This window comes from Myripristis murdjan, chromosome 18, assembly GCF_902150065.1.
Source record: "Myripristis murdjan chromosome 18, fMyrMur1.1, whole genome shotgun sequence".
In the NCBI taxonomy this organism is placed as follows: Eukaryota; Metazoa; Chordata; class Actinopteri; order Holocentriformes; family Holocentridae; genus Myripristis; species Myripristis murdjan.
Genome location: NC_043997.1, coordinates 18,730,113 through 18,751,068, shown reverse-complemented (window position 1 = coordinate 18,751,068; position 20,956 = coordinate 18,730,113). Strand labels below are relative to the sequence as shown.

General features: G+C 42.1%; 1 protein-coding gene across 3 annotated transcripts in view; it reads left to right on the top strand.

The window, feature by feature from the left end:
- The window catches only part of LOC115376919 (ADAMTS-like protein 1), a 102,825-nt gene that overhangs the window by 55,567 nt on the left and 26,302 nt on the right, over positions 1-20,956 (top strand). For all 3 annotated transcript variants that reach the window (XM_030076754.1, XM_030076753.1, XM_030076755.1), the window contains exons 3-5: positions 12,343-12,470; positions 18,406-18,451; positions 18,833-19,069. In XM_030076754.1, coding sequence (XP_029932614.1) covers positions 12,343-12,470; positions 18,406-18,451; positions 18,833-19,069 — 411 coding nt within the window. The remainder of the gene's footprint in view (positions 1-12,342; positions 12,471-18,405; positions 18,452-18,832; positions 19,070-20,956) is intronic.

Here is a 20,956-nt window from a genome sequence, read left to right as displayed (position 1 = left end):
AGTAAACGCTTCAGCAGACCTCAACGCCAAACACATCCATCAGGGGAAGGAGGCAGCTGAGGGAGACATCAAGACATTAAACACGTGTGTCAAAGACATTTCTCACCATGGTCCTGAAAAAGACAGTAAAAGACAGCCTGATGGATGAGTTGGGGTTACGGTGACGGTTATTCAGCGAGCAAATTAGTCCCTACCTGCTGCACGTGGATTCATCTGGAGGAGAAAGGTTGTGGGGAAGCGGCACCAGATGTCAGTAGGATGATTATAATAACTACTGTAGGCATAAAGCTTTACCATTGTAAATATTATTTCTTAAATCATCAGACCTAAATGTTTAAGAAGTGCACGAAGCCTAAATGCATGCATGGTTTGATTTCTGAATCAAGGGGAATTGAGCAATGTGCTTTATGTATCATCTGTTCTTCTTAACATTTTCTGCATTTGTAGGTCAGGTGCAGGTCATAACAAGGAACTTGAAGTACATACGCCCTCAGCTCTTGCTAGTTATTGCATCATTATTTAACCAAGTGAAAAATGTCGGCTTTTTGGAGGATGCTCCAAGGGTTAAAGCCTCCATCGACCACCTTTATCACTTTCCCTGATTGTCACAGAGCCAAAGACAACACAGAGTACATTTTCAGCAATGAAAAACACATGTTACAGATGTGACTCAATTTTGGGGTTAAACACTGAAACCTTAGCTGCGTGTAGCATATACAGGAGATCAGACATGTGTTTTCACGGCTAGAAAAACTTCAACTAACTTCAAGTGTAAAGACTCCACACTCCTACATCATGAAGAATAAGCTGGTGAAACAAACCAGGCGCCTTGTATTTGGGATCGTTGCTTGGTGTCTCTTCTCAGTAAGTTGCTGGTGAACTGTTGTGTCTCCTCTGTAATTATGAAAGCGATTAACTCGAGTCTGTTTCATGTCTACATTTCAAGAGGACCTGTTTTGCAACGTTGAGCATCATTGCTTTCAACTCTCATGTTGTCATTGTAGCAAACATAATTACAATATTTCAATATTTTGGGGATTTTTTCTAGGTTTTCTGTGTCAATAATCCTTTGTCTTTTGTTCCCCAAGAGCAGTTGAACTAATTTTTTTCCCCAGTTCACTTTTACTGGCAGAGGTGCAAGATTGTGACAGTTGCTGTTTTTTTCTTCTTGGTGTAAGAAAAGTTAACATGATAAAGTGCAGGACTGGATAAAATAGCACTTGCAAGCCCTTATTTAAACCCTCTTTTGGTTCTAGATTGGTGGGATTTTACCATATAGGACAATACAGTGAGCTTTAGGAAGTATATAGAGTCACAGGAAAGTATGGGAAAGTTAATTTACAGCTTATTTGACGTTAGACCAGTTGTCCTGCTGCAGTAAAATCCACTGATGTGGTATTTCAAGCAGGTTAAAAAGAAGACTAAAGTCTAAATAATCCTACTGGTAGCTCAGTAACCATGCCTCATGTGAGAGAGAGAGACAGCACCAAAAACGGTTCAGAAGCAAGACGGCCCAATGTAGTATTATGATTAATTATTATGTCCCATAGCCACTGAAGTTAATACTGGTTCCAGTTTTCACAAGCCACGCATCTGCCCAATGTTTTGACACTAAATTGATATTTTTTTGACAAGCAAATCAGGAGAAAAGTGAGTTTGTTTAAGCCCTGCTCTGTTTCAACTAGCCACTGTCACCCCGCTGCAGAGACGATGCGAGGCAGAGAAAAAGCCGGCTGCGCCCACTTACGAGACAAGGAGTGTTTTGCATTTTCATAACACTGGCGCCAAGGGTAATGCATCAATTTCTGATATTTGAGTATCTTTTGTACTCGCAGGGAAACACAGTCACAGACACAACATTTTGTGCAAAAGAAAACATGAAGAGCAGATACAGTACACTCTCTCTCTAAGTATACTCCTGTTTATTGTAATCTCTACATCCTAGGAGAATCACACTGTTGATTACTTTTCAAATCACAGGAAGCTGAAGTTTTTTCAACAGAGAGCAAGCCCTCTCTCTGCTTCTCATATTGGGAAATCGGTCATAGCTACCTCAGAGTGGCTTGAGTTTTGTCCCATTTTTTGACATACGGGTAAAATCATGCTATCAGCCTTCTTAACACAGAAAAAAGTCTCATCTCCTGCAGTATTTGGGTGAGCTGGAGAGCTGTGCCTTGTTAAGTGTCCCAGATGAAGTACTCAGAGACAAGCAGTAGGAGGCTTTTTGGTGCCATACTGATAAAACAGTAGAGGCTATGAGATATTGGTGCTTAGGTTCCCTGATTGAAATGATGATTTAAATATTAAACCCCTATGCAAGTCTGCACCGTCTGGCAAATAAATAAACCCCTGTGTTGGTTTTTATTTCAGCACCGGAGAATAAAGGACACAGTTGGATTCCTCTTACTAGCTGCCAATTTACTCTCTTGCTTGACTCTTTGACCTGAGCTGATGCAATTAGGTTCTGATTTTACGAGACTGCACATGGGGGCTCGACTGTATCTCCAAATTCCCACATGCCTTAACTGCCTCCGCCACTGCCTTGCAGCATTATGTCACCAGATAGAAGCTGCTGCCTTTGGAAATAGCCTGGTCTCTCTGTCCTCCTCGTAACCCCCGCTGGCATCGGCCCTGCAGCGCCACGACGACGACAAAAGGAGGTACCAGCCTTCCCGCAAATCAGCTACATTTCCACTGTATCTAACTTAAGGCTAATTTAGTATGAAGTACACTAGGAAACCAAAACAAATTAGTCAACCAGACAGGAAGGAGTTTAAGGGGCAAAGGATGACAGGAGCAGGATGCATGTCAAATGTGAACAGCCCCAGATGTGGCAGCGATGTCTTCTGTTCAGTTTCACAAGCCTGGGGAGAGAGAGGATTTGCCGCCAGAGATGGTCCTCGTTGGTCGAGACACACAGCAGTGTCTGTTATGGAAGGAAACCTGTTTTTCATGGGTTTATTTCCTGATTATATATTTTTGTATGAGCAAGATTCAGCTCATGTAAACCAGAGGTCACCAATCTGGGCTCCATGGATCTTCAGGTATTGTTGTAGGCAAAATGAGCAATTATAAAATTTGTCTGTAGTCTTAGCTGCTCATACATAGTCAAAATAGATGGTGAAACGCTTCTCAGATCCCTGGAACTATAATTTAAGCTAAAATGGAATAGGGATTTGTTGGGTGGGGGTGGGATCCTTGGATTATCAGAACCATAAATTGCTGAAACACTTTTTTTTTTAAGCACTCTGTGGGTGGTTTAAAAAAGCTATAGCTTTCACTGATAATGTATGATGCATGCATGTTTTTAAATTGTTGGCTTTATTGATTTGTGTTTAGCTGTTTTCAGAAAATGAGGTACAGTTTCAGAAAACACGCATAAACATTTCAAAAAAGGCTGTAATAACCAGATAATGTGGCAATATGGTCTCCATTTTGAAGCAAAGGGAATCAGTCAAGCTTGAAGGTGGGTGGGAGCCCATAAATAAGCCATAGTCCTTAGCGTCTGCCCAGATCTGAATGCAGGTCCCACGCTCCCAGTTTCCTCCCAACCCACCTTGGCAGGGCAGTTTAGCCGACTCCAGCAGCTTTACACGGCTAATTTATGCACATCCCCTCCTGTCATTCCCCCTTTAAAACGCCATAGTGGCCGTGGTTGGGTTAAAGGCGGGGGTTTGGGTAACAGTGTTGGTTTAGTGGGACCCTGGTGGAGTTTGCCCGAGCGTCCACCAGAAAGCTGCTAAAACATATGAGCTCTCCTGCATGTGCTAATGGGAAAAGCTCCGTGCAGAGAACCTATGAACAGAGTTTCAGGAAGCTGTAAATGTCACTGCTGATTCTTAATTACGTGCCCCATTCCTCCTCTGCGCTGTAGGCTGCATGTGGCGGCTTAGAGGCTCACTCAGGTGGGATCACATGGTGTTTATTGGTTCATTCAAAAAACCACCACAAAGAGTTAATTATTTCAAAATATTGTGTGCCAAGTATATTTTTGATGATTTTTTTTTTTTAAATAATCAGCTGGGATGGCTTATGAAGACAGGAAAATGATCTGTTTTTACAAATTTGTCACAAATGAAATTATATTGATGTCACTGGAAACCTTGCCATAAATTCTTTGGTCTGTTTTTATAGCTGATGTAAAATATTAGCCATGTTAAATGGTGAACCTACCACTGCGAAGCCATCCAGCACAGCGCTGTCCTGCGAATTCCTCACCGGATGTCCCAGGCCTTGCGAGCTGACAAGAGCTTATTTGCGATCGCTAGGAAATTCTGAGAAACAAATCAAATTGTTTTCATTTGTGCTGTAACAGCTTCTGGGAGCAGTATCCATGCAGAACAAATATCTTCCTGCGAGGCGCTGTGGGGAGTTCGACTCTGGGTTCTGTCACGAGGTCTGCTGTGCCGTGTGCCAGCAGAGATGGACCCGTTAAAGGCCAATTTGGCATTTGTCTTTCCCTTGAGTGCATTATTTATCCCCAAAATGGCCTTGCATACAACACTCTTCTCCCCTTCTCTCCTCAACCATGATACAGTATCCTCAGAAGGTGTGTTTATGGCTCAGTAAATCTGTCATCTTCACATTACTACCAAAGTTCGAAACCAAATACTGCCATCAATCCCAGGCCCAACAATCCAATGGACCACCTCACCATAAGTGAGCAAATAAGAAGAAAGATAGGAGATGTGATAATGTATGGGTGACAGATCTAGGGATGAAAAAGGTAAAGTCTTTGTTTAAAAAGTCTTAAAGGAGGCAGAGATCATGTTTCTGAAGTAATGGTAAATGCAGCATCTAGATGTACTTTAATGCCTATATTCCCTGTTTTTGGCATCATCAAAGACAGCTACAAGCTCCATAAAGAGGATATTTAAGGGGTATTTTACATGGTGTCAGGTCGTCGTACCTTTTAAAGTGTCAGTTTTAGAGTTAACCCAGCTCATTCTGTCTTATTTTATATCTTTGAGTTGCCATTCTGCCATTCACCCCCTCTATCTGGCTTATATTGGATTTAGCTTATTGTTGGGGTATTACATTTTCATGTTAATCCTCTGGTTTTGGAGAATGGGGAAGTGTGGTTGGTTATCAGCTGCAGGCTGTAAAAAAAAAAAAAAAAAAAAAAAAAAAAAAATCTCGTCCTGGTAAAACATTTTATGCTGTGGCTCGGAAAGCTTTTTAAACAATGGCTTTGGTGTAAATCATGCCTGGAGCACATAACGTCGTTTGTGGGGTTGGTGGGAGGCTACCATTTATCCCGCCTGAACCATTTAAGTCTCCTCGTGGGAGCCGAGCGTTTAGGCTCTTGAACGTAACTTAATGTCAGTCCTGGGTAACTTTAGCTCCATTACTCTCTCTCTCTGCGAGACACCTTTGAGACCCCAGGGCCTTTTCACTGAGGTCATCACCCTCTGATATGGCAATCTTTTAATTTGACCTTTTATTCTGCCACAAAGGAATAGAGGAAGGGATCAGTTGCTGAACTGCTGCTGAAGGAAAGCCTGCTGGTGACCCGTGACAAGAGCTGAAAAATAATCTCACTTTACATTTATGTGTTATTTTGCCTGGGATAGCTTTGCTGTTTCTGTGACGCTCCACGGTGAATAGCGAGAGCCGCGGTGTTGGAAAGTTTTGGCTCCATTTTCAGGAGTGGCTGGGCAGTCACTGGGCTTGTGTCTCTCATTTTGACAAAAGTCAAGGCAACCAGGAAATTTAAATGACATTGTTATGTCAAATAGGATAAGCAACCCATTTTGTAGGAAGTATATGCTTTTCCTGTGCTGAGCTTTTTTACTTATTGCATGTGTGTGGATGAAAAGGTATACTATTAAATAAAATTATAGCTACCATTAAAATTGCACCACCAATTATCACAGAAACATAGAATTTGGCGAGGATGAAGAAAAAAGCCCCAAGGACTAAGTGGTGACATGTAGATTTAGAGCTGTGGTATAACTTCCTACATCATATTCATTATCTCAAGGCTTACATCTCGCCTCATGGAAACGTTTCGGTCATTTTTCATTCGGAATGTAAAAAGCGTTTATGTGAGGAAGGCTGTTAATTGCTTGTTCAGCCTTTACATTTTGGACAGCAACCTCGCTCCCTGAATAAATAAATCTCCTCAACAGGGGACCTGGGAGGCTTATTCTTATTGATTGCCTCTTTTTTAACATTTGGTAAGGACAGGAATTATGAATGAATTTATTCCTTTATTTCCCCCACTGGAATGCCTCTTTGAGTCATTTTGAGAAGTTTCTGCCGGTAAAAAGAAATATTAAAGAGTGATTACAGTCCAAACATTGTAACTAGCAGTTAATGCAGAGGATGGTTTAAATCTTTTCCTCCCATCTTGACCTTCTCTTATAAAGCACAATATCCGTGCATGCCCTTGTGTAAAATTACAGCGTGCTGTATCGCATTTTCTCGCCTCGTCTTCTTGGATCATTGTTTTCACTGCCAAGAGACATCTCCAGCAATACTGTGGTAGGGAACCGGCTCCAAGCGAGTGTCAATCAACACATTAATTTCCTCCTTGGGTGTTTAGTTTTAAACTCTGGGCACACCATTGATGCCACAGTTTATTTTTTGTAGTCATACGATTGCAAATATGAGAAGGATCTCTTCTGAAAGCAAATATCAGAACGGTATGGATTAAGGGTGCGTGGGAGTATAATTCCGCGTTAGTCAGTGAAAATGTGCGTGTTGATGTCCTTCACCTCCTGCACCACAAAATACACTGGTGTTAAGTGGATTTTAGTGTGTGTGTGTGTGTGTGTGTGTGTGTGTGTGTGTGTGTGTGTGTGTGTGTGTGTAAGAGATGATATTCTAATTCAGAGAATATATAGAGATATTTTTCTCTACCAAGTCAAACAAGCCAAGTGCCATGCAGGGGTGTTTGGTAAGAACTGAATGTAAGACTTCAATATGAATATGGGTTTGTAGTATAGTATCTAAAAGTCCAAATATGTGTGTGTGTGTGTGTGTGTGTGTGTGTGTGTGTGTGTGTGTGTGTGTGTGTGTGTGTGTGTGTGTGTGTGTGTGTGTGTGTGTGTGTACCTGCGTGCATGCATAGTGCTCAAGTGTTGAAACATCCGCTCTCATGTTGTGATTAGAGTTGCTGACTGTTTGCTCTGGAGTGCACCGCATTCCTCTCAACCTTAATTGATAGCAATTATGTGGTTTTTGATTTGGTGTTTGATTGGGAGGTGGGTTTGAAGTCTTGATTTGAAGAGCACAGGGTTTGTATTGTTTTTGGAACTTTTACTTTTCAATGCCTGAATGATATTTTGCCTACTACCTTTTAAGTCACCTCAAGGTGCACCAGTTCAAGGGCTGGCACAAACTTTCACTTCTCTACAACTTTTTTTGTTTAAAGTCTTCATGCTGTGTTTAGTTAAATCTTTTGTCATTGTGTCTTTCAGTTGTAAATAAAGTTAAAACTGGAAAGCTCTTCAGCTTATAGTCTCCCTGTGCCAACAGCTGTCCGTCTTAACAGTTGTTTTTCTACCTAACCGTAGAAATTGTCCCTCCAGGGGACACCTGGCTTGTTCCCCACCTCCTCGGTGCAAATTTTCACTGACTTAACCGGCCAGATGTTATGAAAGACTCTATTGAAGCTTCTGTAGGCTTATTTCCTCACTGAAGCTATAAATGAAGAGAAAAAAGTGACCGTGGTTGAGAAATCTATCCTGATTTCTGTGTCTTTTGCAAGCAGATTGTGTCATCTGATTTACATGGAGCGCTCACATGTTATCTACATTTGGACAGATCATAGTGCAGTCAGGGGCCTGGACATGAGGACATGTGCTCTCAAATACACCTCAATGTGTCCTCAGCATGTAGCTGCCCGTGCATGTAAATTTGAACTGATTTTCCAAAGTTACTCTCTGCTCTGCACTGGTAGTACAGGTGATTGTGCAATTCAGTCCCCCAAAAAGTAGGAAAAGTGGCTTGAAGGAGCATGCTAGAGAAGTAGTAAGAGGAGAATGAGAGACAAGTTTAGAGATAGACTTAAAAGAAAGGGATTCAAGGAAGGCTAAAGAAAAAAATTGGTTTACAACAGTTGCCTGTCTGCCATTATTCCTGCTCTGCATATCATTGTAAGTGCATGTGCACACAGACACACACACACATGTACACACACACGTGTGAAGTTGTGAAGTTGCAGCTGGCCAGCTCCTTGTTTGAACTAGCACGCTTGACTGAGGCCCATTTATTGATTGGCTGGTGAGCCAGACCTGAGGACTCAAGGGGCTTGGATAGCCGATTGCTCCCCCCACATACGTGCACATCAAACACACACAGTCTCTCACACACACACACACACACACACACACACACACATGCACACACACATTCTCACTCTCTCTCTCCTGTTCCTCCTCCCTCCCTTTCCTCAACATACTCCTGAGGAAGAGAGGGAGCAAATCAGAGTGGAGACGGCAGGCAGGCAGGCAGACGGGACCCACGGACAGAGTGACCACAGAGAGGAGCATCATCCACCAGGCTCACACACTCACACACACACACATCCAGACTGCGTAAACACAAACACACACAGAACTGGAGTCATTGGAGTGCACACTTGTCATTGGAAAAGGCATGGAGCAAGATTTCTCAGCTTGCAAGCTACTGGTGACAGCACTTCTTTTCCTGGTACTGTACAATAATATCTACTTTAATTTTTTTTTTTTAATGTGTTGTCCTACTTAAAAAGACAAGAAGTTCACATAATAGGTTTTGGTGTTTTGAATGTCTGTTTTTTTCAGTTGCTACATCTCTTGGGAAAAACTGAGAAAATATATCATGATGTGGTCTAATAGATTTTTTATTGTGCAGAAGTGCTTGCATGTATTTTATGATTATGTGACTCTATACAGTTGGAATGCACTCTCCAGATCCTGGAGTCCTCTCAGCAGTAGATTTAACAAGGCTGTTAAAGTGACACAAGTCATCTTATTTACTTGATGTCGTCATGCCTCCTCGGTGTTTTTGATGCAAGTCATAAAAGGAGACTTGTCATGGAGGTGCCGGCCAGCGAGTTGTTTTCCCTGAGGTTCGGCCTCCCTGTCACGTTACAGTGACCGCCTTGTGGCACGAAGGTGAGTACAGCGCTGCGCGGTGCAGAGCGGAGGACAAGGGATTCAACAGATGTGCAAAGATCATGTGTCTTGCCAACTGAAAAGGCCATCGCATGTATATTGACATAGACTGCCAAAGGAGGCACCAGAGTCGGGTTTCTTTCCCCTCTCGAGGAGTTTTCCATCTTCAAGGAATATGTCCTTAGTCTCAGCTGCTGACAGGTGACTTAAATAGTGGCTGTCCATCAGAATAACATATAACGTGGAGCGCTGTGGTCTTTTATTATCTGCTCATTTCCTCTTCTCCATTCGATATAACAACATGGGAAGTTTGACAGCACGGAGGCTTATGCAATCATATGTATTTACTCTGTTCTTTTCACAGTGCAAACAGAAAACGGAGATGGGGACAAAATAAAGGGCCAAATAAGACTATAAATATTTATCATTGAAAGAGCATTTCAGCAATTTCTTGTAAATATATAAAAGGGACATTTAATTTCGAATGGCACTGTCAAGGGGTCTGTCACATGGAGTTCAGATAGGCCGCAAGGTGTCGTAGCAAGCCAAGTGTGGGGTGGATCCCAATCAAAAAGGGTGCCTGCTTGCTCTATGAAGCCAGCCAGTGCAAATAAAACCTTGGAGATGGATAGGTGGGTCGTGTAGTGATGGAGGGTCGGGAAGCCTCCAAGTGGTTATCTGAGCTTTTGATTATTGCATCCAAACCCCAGCGGGACGGCCATCCGATTTACGCAGCCTCATGTTCCTCTGCTGTTGTTGAGAACAATAGCAGCACGGTCAGCCAAGCAACCTATTACTCCTCTTCTCCCTCTGTTCCTCCGTCCTTCATCTATTTTCCCTCCTCTGTCCTCACCAACCTTCTCTCAGCTCGATATGCCTCTGGCTCTTTTGGCTTCACAACAGAGCTCCCAGTAGTAATTGAGTGCAAAATTCACTGATTGCTTTTCAAAGGAGAATTAAGGCGGCGTGCTACATGGCTGCCCAGAGCGCAGCCTGTGTTTATTTACTGTGGATCCCATCGTCAAGATAGTTGGCACGTGCGGAAAGTAGCACCGGAGCCGGTATGTTTCCCTGTACGCTCCGTTGGCTGTGTTTAGGTCTTGCCGTTTCCCCTCTGCTGTTCCTCAGGCGTCATCAGCACCGACAGGCATTTATATCAGCCCCCACTTTTAATAATCTGAACCCCCCTGCACCCCACTTCATGCCAGTCCATGTTATACAGCAGGGGTGTTTTTGCTACTGTTGCCCAGAGGAAATAATCAGAGCAGTATTCTTACCCTGTATCTCCTTTCCTCTCCAAGATTCATTTGTCATTGTGAGCTAAACAAAATGCCATGGCACTGGGCAAGGAGCCAAGGAGGTTTTTGCTGTGAATCTCAAAATTTTGTATCTCAGAAGGAAGGCCATAACATTGGTGTTTGTCAGCTCACTTGGCACAAGTTCTTTGAGAGCAGGTGTCAGACATAAAGTTTACTAGGCCCCTCCTCAGCCTGCTCAGGGCAAGGCTTGTATTTCATGTCTAATCTGAAAGCCTTGAGATTTTGAAGTCACTGGCAAAAACTCTGCCAGAGGCACGAGTATGGTTCCTCTACAAAATGTTGATTGTCGGGGAAAAAAAAGAAAAAGAATTATGTACAAAGTACTGCCGCCGCATGATTTAGTGCTCCCATAGTGGGGGGCTTTCTAAAGTGAACAATAGCTGTGGTCCAGTCATTTCTGCAATCTTAAAATATCTCTGCATGGTACGCCAGCGCCAATAAAGACGGCCTGTGTGCTTGATTTGATTGTGGGGAATGATAATTTCTTTTGTATCCACATCCATTCCCTTTCATGGCCTCTAAACCTCCAGTGAGTGCCTGATTTTATTCATTGAATGCACTCCATTCAGTTGAGCTGCAGTCCTGCTGCCATAGGAGGTAGATGATTTCTCACAGTGCTGGTCGCAATACCACTAACTCTTTTTCATTTTTCAGGTTTTCATGAGGTTTTCAGGTACAGAACTGGTTTTTCATTGGCTTCAGTCTCATGGGAAGGTTTTTGAAAAGCATACATTTACCAAGCTAAACTGTCCCCGCTCTAGATAACAACTGCTAATCTATTTTCCTTTTCATTTTGGCTGTTCAGGCTTTATTCTCAGACAAGGTAGCTCTGTAACTTCGCTCATGTGGTTCAGGAAAGGGTATTGAGAAGAGATAAATGCTGCGAAGGGCCAAGAGAAAGAAATATAACTCATGCACAGTCATAGATGATCCACATCACATGACAATGCCAATCACCAGACACTAGACAAATAAACACCTGCATGAAAAAGATGAGCCAATCCATCAGTTAAGTCTCATCTGAAAATGCAAATGGCCTTGAGTGGGCAAGTAAGAAGAAAAGAGTAAGAGAGGGTTAAAGGAGTGAGTTGGGATATAGGGGTGGAGGGGATCTTCATTATTTGGCTGTCACGGTACATCTGAGATGCACATTGTCCTTGCAGGCGCAAAATTTATCTTCTCATAATATTGATCTTGGATCCCAGAGTAATACCCCTACTTCTGCTGCCAAATGCAGCACGATGCAATTATAACCGAGAGAGACACACAAGTGAGGACTGGAGCTTGTTAAGAGAGGACTAATATTTCATGGTGTAAAGGATGATTCAGATGTTTGACTGAAATATGCAAGGGGCAAAAGTCGAGAGCTTTTGATTACTTCCCATTGCCGTCTACTTCATCCTGTCACATGCACTCAGTTTCGTTTTCAACAGCTTCTGGATTGTAGTTTAGGCCCTTTGTAGTTCAGGCCCTACCGGCAGTGCTGTCTTTTTTGTGTGTTGTTATAGACTGTTTTGATTAAACAGTTTGATGATTGAATCTAGATTTTAAGGTGGAAACCACAGCTTGGATGGCTGAAGAATATTCAGCATGAGAGGAAATACATCCAGTAGATGCCATTACAGAAGGGAGGCGAATGCCATGATTATAACTTTTATAATCATGTTATATTTTTGATTGGGTCCTGGCAGGAATTGTCAAGACAGACAATCTGGCATGGAGATGGTATTGGTATCCATGCCAAGTGCTTTTTTTTATCTGAACTGCTTTGGCCTTTTGCACTCAAAGTTAAAAAGCCAGGAAGTGGATAAGCTGATGACAGTGAAAATGGGCACTGGTAATAGTTCAAGGCTTTCCATGCAAAGTCCCTTGTGCTAGCTTTCCTCATCAAGTTATGTCTTTTCTCTCCTGGTGTGCAGAGCTCGCGGACAGCTCGGTCAGAGGAGGATCGAGACACCCTGTGGGACGCCTGGGGCTCATGGAGCGAGTGCTCCCGTACCTGTGGAGGAGGAGCCTCCTACTCCCTCCGACGATGCCTCAGTTCCAAGTAAGGCTCTCCTCTCAGCCACACATCATTGACTTCTTCTCCAATTGTAATTTTTTTCACCCTTCTCCCCTGCTTGTTCCATCCTTTTAAAATCTCAGTGTATCTTTGTGAAATCCCATATGATTCAGTTTTTATGATATTGTTTTCAAAGATGATACAACTTAGGGGAAGAAAAATGTTCTTTGTGATGATTTTCAAGCGCAGTTTTTACTGAAAGGAGTACAGTCAGTCCAAAATACTGGACGGTGATTGGCCAGCATCACTGGCTTCTCCAGCTCAAATGAGGCAACCCTGTTGAAGGAGGGTTTTTTGGGGGTTTGCCAGTCAGGACCAAGTGCAGATGTGATGCACTGACACTGAAACTTCAACCAAATTAAGTATTGTTTTGTAATAACTGTAATAACTTTTTATTCAACCAAGTGAACACAATGTTTATTTTAACAATATCTGCATTTACAGGTTTTTGGCCATGTATATACTGTATATAGAGAAAAAATGTAATTCCACAAATATGATCCCTTTAATGTTCGACAGTAACCTCAGCACTTGTCTTTTACTGTTTAAATATTCAAGGAGCTTCCACGATATTCCAAAATTGTGCAGAAATAGTACTTCTAATATGAGAACCAGGGACATACTGTAAAAAAATGCTGACATTTATGAGTACAGTACTCAGAGAATATTGCTCTGTAATAAGTTTCTGTCTTTAAGAGATGCATATATCACAGCAGGTGAGGATATAAATTGAATGTGTGTTATTTCAAATTAGATCTTTATTGCCCTACAGGTAAATAGAAACATCCCATGGGCAATTTGTTAGCCATGTGCTCAAAAACAGTCCAAGGTAATCTCCTCTCTCAAAGAGCAAAGTCCTGACTGGTGTTGGACTGGTTTCCATTAAAGTGCCATATTATGGCTTGAGATTCAGGGGAGGGGCAGAGGCAGTCTCTCTCTCTCTCTCTCTTGCTCACCGTGGTCCTGCCAAATAGACCCAGACAGAGTCCCTAATAGCGTGAGTAAATCTCACCGCTAGAGCCATTCCCAGGGGCTGTAATGGAAGTGTTCAAAATACAGTTTATATGACTGTTAAATAGGCCTGAGGGGTCAACTGAGATCACTTGCCCATCTGCCCCCTAAAAAGTTGTCTAGACGGCCATCTGTGCTTCAATCTGAAATTCATCATTGACAGTAGGGGTTTGATTATCAATAACAGCCAAGGCATGTTTCTTCACAAATCAGAGCATAATAACAATGTCCTTTTCCAAAGTACATGTCACTCTGAATACCTCCATTGTGTGATAAATTTGGGGCTCTGCAAGCAATGAGCCTACATTGGTCGGATTCCCACTGCTCATCATCTTGGCTTAGATCTTGGGACAAACTCGAACTTGCACTTTGGACCTTTCAGTCCTTTCATCTTCATGCCAGAGTCACCCGGTTGGATGGGCTTCAAACTAACACAGTAGGCCTCAAGATTAAAGCTCGGAGGCCAAGTGCGCTGGGCAAAGTGGGCAATTACAAATGGATTTGGGGAGCAACAGAAAGGAGGAGACAGAATGAGTGAGAGAGTATGTTTTCCATAGAAATGTTGTCACATTTATAGACTGGGAAATAACTGCACGGTGACTTCACTGCATTCCTCTTTTTTACATTTCCCAGAACATAGACCTCACTTGCTCAAGGTACTCAGTGGGCTTTGCTGGAAAGGTCACTTCAGTTTGGCTGTTGGGGGTTTTAGAGGGAGCTCCATTGGTGACAAGACCACTCAATGATGATAACAAAAAAAAAAAAAAAAAACATCTGGCCAAAGACACACTGACAAAACAGCGTGGATCATACTTAAGGTCATGACTGGGAGGTCAGGTGATTCTAGCTTACCATATCCATGAATCTATCTACCCTGGGGAACCAGGCTGTGAAGCGACAGTTTTGATTATGTCAAAAAAAAAAAAATTTAAAAAAAGGCCCCCACTTGTGGCAAAGCCTCAAACTCAAAGTGCCAGACCCCCCCCTCGGTGCACTGCAAACATTGTGGTCCATGGCTTCTTGAGGAGTTCATTTCATGATACCAGCAACAGGCATTTCTCTCTGCTTGCCCAGAACTTTTTGGTCAGGCAAACCTCAGAATGCTACTGGCTGTAAAAGCAATTGACGTATTAAGAGGTGTTTGGGGTTTGAGATCAGTGTGGGATGCAGGCAGTATGTCTGCGTGCGTGTGTGTGTTTGAGTCTGGGGGGGTATGTTTACAAACTGGTGTGTCCTTTGGCAGTAGCTGGGGTAATGTATGGGCTCTTAAGCAAGTGGTAGGGACCCTCCATCCCACCTCACCCCACCATCGCGTGGGAATGAGAGACCAGTAGCCTGGCCTGGGTGGCAGATCAAACGGCGTCATTAAAGAGCACAGTACAAGGCCCCTTGTGTGTGTGACTGCTGGGAGAGAGGGGGCTGGAAAAGGGCCTGCAACACCCTCCAAACCAATACCACCCCACTCCAACTCTCTGACCTTTAAACACACACACAAACACACCGTACCTACATTTTACATACTGAAGGGGCATGAACGCACATGAACTAGACAACCTCCCAAAAGGGCAAATGCACAAGCACAGACTAAACACAAGCTGCCTGGCCCTCATTAGTATCGCCCGCACAACACACTTTGCTCAATCACAAGCTCCAATATTAACAAGAGCATAGCTGGTTTGAAGCAAGTGTGGACATATGGATTGGGTGTGATGGCAAGAGAAAGCACTGCTCTATTATTTATGAAGCCACATGGTTGGCAGCTAGGAAATCAGGGTCTTAAAAAAAAACTACCAAGCTGCTATTTGACTGCCCTCCTAACTCACTGGTTGATTAATTGATATTCTTAATTAGTCCTAGGAGTCCTTTTACCTGTGGTTGCTGGCCTTTCTGTATTGGCATTACTTACTAAAAAGTAGGTGACAGTGTCCTTTCTTTATTCAGATAATTGGATAGTAGAGAAGACAGAAAAAGGAAAGTCACACACAATTCATGAGAGCTACACACCCTGGCCAGCACAATGCAAGTAGTTTTGTATGAAGCAAATGATAATCTGGTAAGGTGTCCAGTATTATGGGAAAATAAGGGTCCAGGTGAGAAATTTTTGGAGGTATGCCTTTGTCTACTCAGGTATCTTTTGGGATATTGCTTTTCAGCGACATAGTGGAAAATGATGATGTACTTCCAAAATTCTCTCATTTTCTCTAGAAGTCTTTGAGCCCGAATTTAAAAAAAAAAAAAAAAAAACTCTTGTAGAGCAGCAAAGAGGAGGAGGGAGGTTGCTTGTGTCCAAGCTTCTCCTACCTGTTTGCTGATTTTTAAGTCGCTCTGGATAAGAGTCTCGGTTGTAAACTGCTCCTTGAGGAAAATAATTCAAACATGACAGGCGTCCCTAAGAATTGATAGCCATTCACAGATTTTTGTTCTCATCACACGCTATGATAGTATTTACTGCTTGCAAAGGTTTATGTGCCTAAGTGCTGTTATAAACTTTTCATTGCTGATAATGATGTTTTTAACAGTCCTGGGGTCATTGATTTGCTGCAATTACAGACAATGACACTAAATGACTGTGGCATTTTGGAATTTCACATGCTGCACGCCGCAGCTCTGTTAAAAGGCTGTGTTTTGGTGGCAATTAAAAGTGAATTTTCTCCAAGGCAATGAATTATCTAATTAACTTGAGTCTGGCACCACGAGTATGCCTTGTGTTTTACAGTAGGGGGACCACCCTCTGTGTGGCCTGTGTATTGCTAAAACCACCTTCTCTCCCTTTCTGCAGTACTGCTGAACGTGCTCACTGCCAGAATCAACAAAACTGTGTGCAGGTTATGTTGGATCCATACTTGCATTTTTTTTTTCTATTGTGATTTTCTATTGTGCTGTGTTTTGGAAAAGATATTTCCCTGGAGTTCAAAGCAATTTAGATTAGGGAGGAGTGATAAATGACAATTTCCAGAATCATAAGAGGTATTTATCAACTTGCATGTGGTTATAAAGGAAGGAAGGAACAAATTAATGAAGAAATTAGCAAACAATGAAAGCCAAAAAGAAAGGGAGGAAGCACTAAAGGAAGGAAGCAAAGAAAAAAATGCAAGTAAGGACGCAAAGAGTGATTCGAGAGATTTTCACAGCTTTTCTGTCTCCTCATCTTTCTCGGCCTTTACATCAGCCATCTGAGATGAGTGTTCTTCACTCTATCAAATAACCAATATCAAATCTTGCAGCTATAGCATATATATATTACAACACTGGCCACATTTTCAAGAGCTCATTCATTTCAGATATATCAGTATTATAGCAGCGGTTATGGAGCCCCCCTTGCAATTACATTCAATCTAGTGAGCTGAGTTGATGACAAGTATATGGTTATTACTGTGAATGAGCCAGGCAGTTCATTGCATATCAAATATTATATGGAGCTTTTACATTGGAAGCTTTCATGGTTTTGATAGAGTTCAGTGCGACTTCTTGTCTGAGGATAAGGTTGCTGGCTTGCTAGATGCTAATTTTACTATATGCAGCTGTTTCATGTGTGTGTGTGTGCGTGTGTGTATGTGGTTTTTATAGTCACACATGTATTTTTTGTGTATATTTGGCATAATAAGCAGGATCATGGTATTCGTGTGTCGCTAGCTCTGGGAATTCTGAAATTTCAACCACATTGTTTTTCCCGAGCCTACAGTAGGATGACGTCATGATGAATCCGCAGTCATCGTCCTTTTTTTTGGTTGGCTTCCACTCTGTAGCTTCCCAAGTCAAGAGGAAATGAAAAGGGAAATTCATTTTATTCCTTGACCTCTGTCTCTTTTGTCTAGATTCTATATTGCGCAGCCCAGTGTGATTTTCCACACTGATCCAGATCTTTGCTACCTGTCTCTCAGCTCTTAGTATTTGAAAGTGTCTCGGTTGGGTTCGGGCCCCATGACCCTCTGTTTGGCTTGGCAGTGGGAGCTGTCTGGATTCGTCACAGGCTCTAATGTTCTTGCCATGCCACACACTCCTCATCCACTCTCCCCACTCTCTGAAATAATATTGTAAAAATCCTTGAGCCCTCATTCATCCATGAGTCCAAACTCTGCAACGTTGCCTCCAATCATGATTCCAGATTAGCTAAGGGCAGATGACACTGGAATTCCTATTAAGTTACCAAACTCTAAAGGGTATGCTTTGATTAATTTCCACTGGGATCTCTAGGATAATTTCCCTATCATAGTCACCATTTATGGTTTATCATCACTTCGCATCAAAGCACACAGGAATCCTAATTTTCAGTAAGTGGTTAACTCCATAATTTGGGAAGAGACAGTGCTGACTGTCATCCGGAGAGCCGCACGCCAAAACTGCTCCAATCTGTTCAGCAGACGCAGCTTGGAGAGCCTTTCCATGTATTTGCTCAACTACTGTATTCAGGGTTAAAAAGAAAGGATTTGTTCATTGAAGATGGTTTGCATTCAGCTTTTTTGGCTCGGGAAGTTACCTGCACTGCAGTACTAATTTTTCCAGAGGTTGCAGAATACAACTCATGGTTGTGTTCTTTAAGATTTCACTCAAACTCAAATTTTACTGCTTTTTTGTTCCTTGTAATCCCTTAGAATTGGGCAGTTATTAATGCATGTGTGAAAAAGATTATACAAACTTGGTGAACATACCACAAAACACAGTTGGTCCTGCGCCTCTATATTGTACATGAGCCCCTTTTTGCGGGTTGCCACATCATCACTGTGAGATTCCATTCCTTAAAGGCCATTCATTTCTCAGCAATTCAAAAAATGATATACGGAGTCAATGGTTGAAATATCAGCTGCCTTCAGTCCACCGACCACAGATGACTGGTGTGCATAGTGGTTTGTTCTATCATTCACCCCCAAAGTCAGTTCACCCACATGTCCATTTTTTTTTTCTTTTCCAGGACCTGCGAAGGGCAGAATATCAAATATCGCACATGTAGTAATGTGGTAAGTTCAGCAAACTCATCTTTATGTAATGGACGTCAGTAGCCGTTTCAAGTGGTTTTACTCTTGGAATAAATGGAGATTGCAAACTGATGGAGAATTTGGTGAGATAGGACTGCAAAAATATTACCAGGTTTTATGGTTTAGGAGCGGGCATTTGTGATCCGAGATCTTGTTTTGTTAGAGAAAGTGAGAAATGGAGACATTTGGGTGCCAATGTCAAACTCTCTTTGTTGTTTTCTTTTATTTTGAGTTATATCATTCATGAAGACTGGATATAGCAATCAGATCCTTTATATACTTATAATATCAACAGTTTTCAACAACATCGCATATGGTGTTTTATTGATTTTTACATTTTTCTTGGGATCAAATGTTCATCAGGACTGCCCTCCAGACGCTGGTGACTTCCGTGCCCAGCAGTGTTCGGCTCATGCAGACGTGCGATACCAGGGCCAGTACCACGAGTGGCTTCCTGTGGATAACGACCCGGACAACCCCTGTGCCCTAAAGTGCAAAGCCAAGGGCTCAGGCCTTGTGGTGGAGCTGGCACCCAAAGTGCTGGATGGGACGCGCTGCTACACCGAATCCTTGGACATGTGCATCAGTGGAGTCTGCCAGGTAGGAGAGAGAGTTCAGGTGCATTTCTTTTTATCCAGTGTACCTAGGGAATCACAGAAAGCTTTTAAGCAATAAAACATCAAAAGCGATTTGTGTTATTTTTAGGAAATATTTTGTAGATTAGTTCTGAGTTTATATTACAATGCAAATTTGGCCACTCTGTAGTCTCTCACAAAAGGGGGAGCTTCTGCACCCATTACTTTGTTAAATTATGGTGAAGCAGATAGGACTCATGTTCACTAATATACTTTATGTAAAGGGACAAAAGTAAACTGGACACGCACAGTAAAGAAACATGCACAGATTGTTTCCTTGTACTGTGTGTAACTGAATACTCTGCCTGGGTTTAAAAGTGGACTTAACTGGCATCTGAAAAAGTACGATTTCTTAATTGATATGATAATAGTCAGATCAACAGATTGTGGTGCAAATAGTTCAGTGGGAATAAATTCAAAATGGAAATACAGATTTGACAAAATGGTGTAAACTGAAAAGTAGTATTTTTAGAAAATCTTGCAAATTATGACCAGATGGACACATTTAAAGGGAAACACAAAACAGAATAAATGTGTTCACATATTCATGTCATTTTGGACCATTACAATGTATCGTTACAATAAAAACCAGCTCATGTGAACAGAAAAGCTTATTCTAGCCTATAACACCATTAACGGCTATACATTCTGCACTGTGCACACCTGCCACACAGCATGTGCCATATTTTTACCTCTTCCTCCTCTGTGCTTTTTCACTGCATACCTGTTATCTGCTGCCAAAAGGCCAAATTGTTAAACCAACTGTGGTTTAGCACTGAGTGAGAAGTGAATAAATCCCACGAAATCCATGTGCTGCAAGTTACGTTATGCTAACACCATGCCATCTGCTTTGTGAATGAATACCAAATGAGAATAATATCTCAGATTGGGACTTTGACTGACATTCCAGGAAATAGTTCACAATGCATTTTTTCCTGGTTGAATGGAGCTGCGTCCCGAGGAATTGTGTGCGCGGAGACACACAAGGGTTTTAAAACGCTCTCTTAATGCGCTGAGAATCACACTGTGGTTTTGGCTTCGTTTTACCAACAGAATTTGCGAAAAAAAAATCCATCAGTCAACTGTGGATGGCTGTTTGATAGAAAACATGAAATTTTCTTTTTCAAAGCTCATAGTCATCTCAAAGGGGATGCTGTGCAACTCATTCTAGAGATTCACAAGGAAGGTGTCTGCAGATGATTGTGTGTGTGTGTGTGTGTGTGTGTGTGTGTGTGTGTATGTGTGTGTGTTAAATGATTCTTGGGATTATCTGCACCAAGAGACTTACATGCACACCAACACTCCAATTACTGGGAATAATTATCTTTCGACAGTATACCAATTAAAACATTTAAGTGGGTCAAAGTTAACAGTTTCTCTAACATGGATTCAATTCATAATTAATTCTAATCACGTTGTAAAAGATCTCTCATAATTTTTTTTTTTCCCACAGCATTTCCCCTCCTTTATTGCATTCATATTGCTTAATATATTATTTTGGCATTACTTGTATGTTATTTCATAGCATTTTAACTCAAATGTTCTTATTTGCAATCCCATATTTAGATCTGCTTTGTAAAATGAGGAGATCTTAGATGTAGAAGATCAAATGAAGCAGCCTAGTATCAGAGCAAAGCGTGTAGTAGAGCCGCCGGTCCACACCGGAAAGCATCAGTGCCACGTGACGCCGACACACTTTCCTCTGGTGGACCAGTGGCTCTGTCACACACTTTGGTATAATATCGGCTTGAATTCAGGTGTTTGTATAACAGTTTATTTTGTAATTTCCTCTGCACTGGGCAAAAATCAGGACGCTGAACAACTTGTAGTTTATCGGGTGTTGTTCCTGTTT